The following is a 4,693-nucleotide window of genomic DNA, read 5'->3' on the forward strand; positions in this document are numbered from 1 at the left end:
CAGCTGGAAATGAGAAATGGAAGATAAAGGTCGTCAAACGTCCAAGCGGGCAAAGCAACGAAGGCACTGATGTTTACGTAGAATACCTTCGATTTAGCTCGCTGCATTTGCTAATTTTAGACATAAATTCGCCATTGTGAGACCACTCTTCCAATTCCAAACGGCTGTCCTTTACATGTTCATCGATGATAAAAAACCAATAAAATTAAACTGCACTCTTTAACGTTACTAAACATTCAAATCTTATTCTTAACCACTCTTTTTCTACTACTTTTGCCGAATCATTAAATGTAAGAGGACAAACTTACCCGCCTCTTTAGAAAGACAAAAAGATTATCGAAGGTCTGATTGGTGCGGAAGCAAATGTTAAAAGTGGCAAGTTAAAGATGGTCAAATAACTGCCAATTTATAAAAGCAGTAAAGGAGGGTACTTGCATTGCAATTGCATCAACTAATGTTAGAACATGACTGTACTACGAATATACAACTGCTAATTTATTGGAATAAAAATTGACAGAAATGCATCAAAATTTCCCTTGTTGAATGTTTCCATGCATCAATTATGAATCCTGCTCCTGCCCCACTTTGGCGCTGCAGACTGGAATCACGGCAAGGGTTCTTGTGAATCTCCCAAACGAGACAAATGAAGATATGCATCAGTCCCTGGACAAACAATTGAGAGAATTTCTAATGCGATAATTTAACTGGAGAAAACACAAGTGATTAAATCTCATGGAAGAAAATCAGTACCGTTAGCATGTAGGAAGAGAAAAATAAATATTTTGAGAAACAAGCCAAATTAATGCAATTAGATTTGTAGCACCCGGCAAAGTTACAAACATTTTCATCCAAGGGAGAGGATAAATGTAGTTACAATAAAAGAAAAGTATTCCAAGTGATTATAAAACAACAAAATAAAAAGGTAGAAGTTGATACTTTGTTGCACAATGTCCTCTCTTGCTCTCAATAATAAGAAACAGTTAATTTTGAGTTTGGGATAGCTCAACATAACAACAAAAGCCATACACAAGTTATGAAATATGAAACTAATAAATTATGTCAGTTTGAAATTTTGTTATCTGCTTTCACAAACAACCTCAGAGAAGTGTCTCAAAAAACATATCACATTAATTGCAGCCAGAGTTGCAACTGACCCTACAGAGACAAACCAATAGCTAATTCTAACAATCAAAGTATACTGAAATAGAAGAAGAGTGGTTCTTCTGAAACAAACTGCTTGTTTCACCATGCCTGATTGCCTATCATTTGCTCTGCTACCAACTTTGAGTGCCAATTTTTACATTTTATAAATTTTTTCTTTTTGGTACATATGCTGTTACAGAAAATGAGAGTTTTGCTGCACGACATAATACAGTTACCCCTTGATGGCAGAGTGAGCTCAGGTCATATGATGGCACCTAAAAATATATATATCAGCACAAATATGTGCACACGTATGCAAATATATATGTGATGTCAATCAAATGCTTACAAGCAAAACAGTACAATTGTAAAGACTGCAGAGCTTGACCTTAAGCAGTCAAACTGTAGCAAACTGCACTCACCATATCCTTCCATAGAGATAATTTGAAGATCCCCTCCAAAATACCGAGCATACAAGCGGCTTATTGGTAGCCCATAACCATATCCAGCCATGGTTACTGTATCAGCTTTTCCCAGTTCTGAGAACTCATCCAATGGGTTTTTGGCAGTGCTGTAAAGGTATGTGAAAATTTTGGGAAGACCACTTCTTGGTATGCCACCCCCCTCATCTGAGACCTGGATTGCCAATTAGGCCAAGTTATATTGTTAGACAAAGAGTGAAAACACATACGTATATGTTTGATGGTACATTTTAAAAACTTTAAATTCCCATGCTCTCCAACCAAAGAAAAAATGGAAACAGTTGCTAGAAATTCTACAGTTAACATTAAGAATGACAAACTACCTTTATAGTTACATCCTCAATTCCCTCAGAAACAATTATTCGAATAGGTGGTGCAGCTCTATCTGAATCCATAAAACGCTCTTGGACAGCACGCAAGGAGTTTTTGACCAACTCAAATACCATAAGATGCAAGTGTGTTGGAACATACCTGTTATGCAAGAGAACAGATGATACATAGGACAAAAATCAAAGGATCAGTGGTTCCATATTTATGACTGAACTGACGACCCAGAATTGCTTTGGAGAATCCATAATTGAAAAGTGTAGTGAAAATATAAGAGATGAAAAATCTAGATTAAACTAAAATGGAGCAAATTCCACCATAGTGTGATAAAATCAACTTACGGGAACGTAAAATTGGGATCACCATAGATATTAATATCAGGTGCACTGCCATACTCTCGCAAACAAATAGAACGAGCATCCTCACCTGCATTTTGTGCCTCCTCCACTGGAGACATTTTTGTATGTATATAGCCCACACAATGTGGAGGAGGATTAGGGTTATGCAACTCTACATGCTGCCCTGGTTTCACCAAAATTTAAACATGCAGACAGTGTTTAAACCCATCTCCAAGAAACAATAACAAATGAAATAATGGAAAAAAATGGTTGCCGGGAGGTGTTGCAGCAAGAAAACAATAGATTATCATAGTAAAGCAAATGAAGTTGAAACTAACCAATAACCATGCGAATTCCAATTCTTGACATGTAAAATCGATCTAGAAACTGATGAATCTCATCAAGATCCTCATAAACAATCTTTGGATCCATGCCTTTCTTCAACTGTTGAACCCCTAAAGCCATCATAGGGACCACATTGTTGTGTCTAACCTTGATAGCCTTTATCATTTGTGTAAATTCCTTCTCATCATTTGTATCCTTGATCTCAGGAAAAGACCTTAGGTCACGGAAGGAATCCAAATACCAATCTCGCACCTATGAAGGACAAGTCAATGTGAATTAGTTATTACTCCAGATCTTCAAAATTTAAGACTTGATCCATCATCTTGTTAACCATCTTTCAATTCAAAACAAAATCATCCCCGCATGAAGCAAGGTATGCAAGGGTTCAAATGTTCTCAGAAGAGGAAAAATTTGGTGAAAAAGCAAACTAATTCTAAGATTCTAAGTGAAATTATGCTGATATTAGATTCTATAGCAAGATTATGTTTCAAAGGTGAGGTCAGGTTGTAAGATGAGAGCCGGTCAAAAGCAAAGTAGCATGCAGAAATGAAATCAGAATGTTCTCCACTAAATACTGTTTAAGCAACATATCTTTCTGAAAATGATGATCGCAAAAAATAAATCAGGGTATAAAGAAATTCTCAATGATTCCATTAAAGGCGCTAAAAGGTCAGCAGTGAGCAGCAAAGCAAGCATGTGCATGTATGGAAATGCATGTAAAGGGCATGGCAGAGCGTGCAACAAATAACTTGAAAATCAGAAGGCAGAGACAGGAAGAATCTCCATATACAGTAAAAATGAATTAGTACTAATTATTTAATTAAAGGTTAAGATCCAGTCTGCTGAATCACGTATTTAAAGGAGAAAAAGAAAAAGTACAAGATATGCTAGTCAAGTTGAAGTTGTGATAGATACCCATGCTGGTAAAATGAAAAATAAAAAACTGACACCAAAAAAAAAAAGAGCAGTGGGTTGTAGAAAGTAGCAGCAACCCATCCAAGACATGAAATTGAAAGAAAAAGAAGAAACCTTCAAAACAGCAGGCTTCTCAGAAAGGCCATAAGGTAGGGTCTCGAGCTCAATAGCTCTCCGGGCAATTCTAATGGGGAGCTCCTTGTGGAGAAACTGACCCGAAATCAACAAGTTGCGGTCAGTGGGCTTGGACCCAAACTCCATCATGTACCTCAAGCTGACCCCTGTCTGCTTCATGCAACCCCATTTGTGCACCTCCTCTATTAAGGTCTTGGAGAAAGACTCGCACGCCTTCTTAGCCCCCATTATCTTCCTCGAACACCCACGATTATACTTACGCTAGACCTTCAGCCAGGTCAGCAACATGCAATTCCAGAAACCTTGCGTAGGAAATGCGAAACAAGCATAGAGCATTGAAGATTATGCAAAATGGAAAACACCCAAAGAAGAAAATTGACTTCAAATTGATTTTAATTGGATAACGTAACGTCTGTTAAAATACTTAACAGAGAGAGAGTGAGAAGAGTTGAGGAACAAGGGGGTTCCGATTGCAGCTGTAGGGGTTCCTGTCCTCCTTCCCCTGTCCCGAACGCGAATTAATTTAGACTTTTACTACTACTACTACTCAGTTTTTAACTGACATTGATGATACACAATTAGACAACTATTACCCATTTTCTGAAAACAAAAAAAAAAAAAGAAAAAGCAAAAACTCTGGTGAAATCTGAAAACTGAAAAACTGTTGTAAGTAGTAAGAATGAAAGATGATGAACGGTGGTGAATCAATCACCAACTGCGGTTTTGGATACCAAGAAGGAAGGGGCTTCTATATACTTCATCAAGCAAAAAAAATATCAAATTTATCTTTTAATAAATTATAATTTTACCCTCATTTTCTCCGTTCATCTACTTACACCGTCATCCTTTTTTCTTGTATATTCATTCGAATATGATTTTTTTATATTTTAAAATTTTATTTTTAAAAATATAATATAATTTTTAAAAATTTATTTTCAAAAAATAAAATAAATAAAAAATTAAAACAAAAAATATTTAATAAAAAAATAATAAAAAGTAAAGAATGGA

At 36.1% G+C, this 4,693-nt stretch overlaps 1 protein-coding gene across 4 annotated transcripts; it reads right to left on the reverse strand.

Annotated features, from left to right (window-relative positions):
• Positions 1 to 387: 387 nt before the first annotated feature.
• LOC111293675 (pyruvate dehydrogenase (acetyl-transferring) kinase, mitochondrial-like) lies at positions 388 to 4,447 on the reverse strand. 4 transcript variants are annotated; one of them, XM_089745044.1, is made up of 6 exons: positions 3,665 to 4,447; positions 2,629 to 2,887; positions 2,294 to 2,474; positions 1,949 to 2,096; positions 1,566 to 1,779; positions 388 to 663 (listed from the first exon to the last, which is right to left on the reverse strand). In XM_089745044.1, exons 1-6 carry the CDS (start codon positions 3,911 to 3,913, stop codon positions 605 to 607), a joined length of 1,110 nt encoding a protein of 369 aa, XP_089601170.1. In that variant the 5' UTR covers positions 3,914 to 4,447; the 3' UTR covers positions 388 to 604. The 4 variants fall into 4 exon arrangements, with proteins under 4 accessions (XP_089601170.1, XP_089601172.1, XP_089601171.1 ...); XM_089745046.1 differs by having other exon boundaries at positions 388 to 618; positions 3,665 to 4,410; XM_089745045.1 differs by having other exon boundaries at positions 388 to 627; positions 3,665 to 4,410.
• Positions 4,448 to 4,693: the final 246 nt, after the last annotated feature.

This window comes from Durio zibethinus, chromosome 16, assembly GCF_047325235.1.
Source record: "Durio zibethinus cultivar Kanyao isolate XHJ-2024 chromosome 16, ASM4732523v1, whole genome shotgun sequence".
NCBI classification, from domain to species: Eukaryota; Viridiplantae; Streptophyta; class Magnoliopsida; order Malvales; family Malvaceae; genus Durio; species Durio zibethinus.

Bases quoted from the DNA above. Each gene is read 5' to 3' on its own strand.
- LOC111293675 (XM_089745044.1), bottom strand. From the start codon at position 3,913: ATGGGGGCTAAGAAGGCGTGCGAGTCTTTCTCCAAGACCTTAATAGAG. The intron at 2,888-3,664 runs GTTTCTTCTTTT...TGTCCTTCATAG, and splicing joins AGAAGCCTGCTGTTTTGAAG to GTGCGAGATTGGTATTTGGA. The intron at 2,475-2,628 runs GTTAGTTTCAAC...TGGTGAAACCAG, and splicing joins TGGAATTCGCATGGTTATTG to GGCAGCATGTAGAGTTGCAT.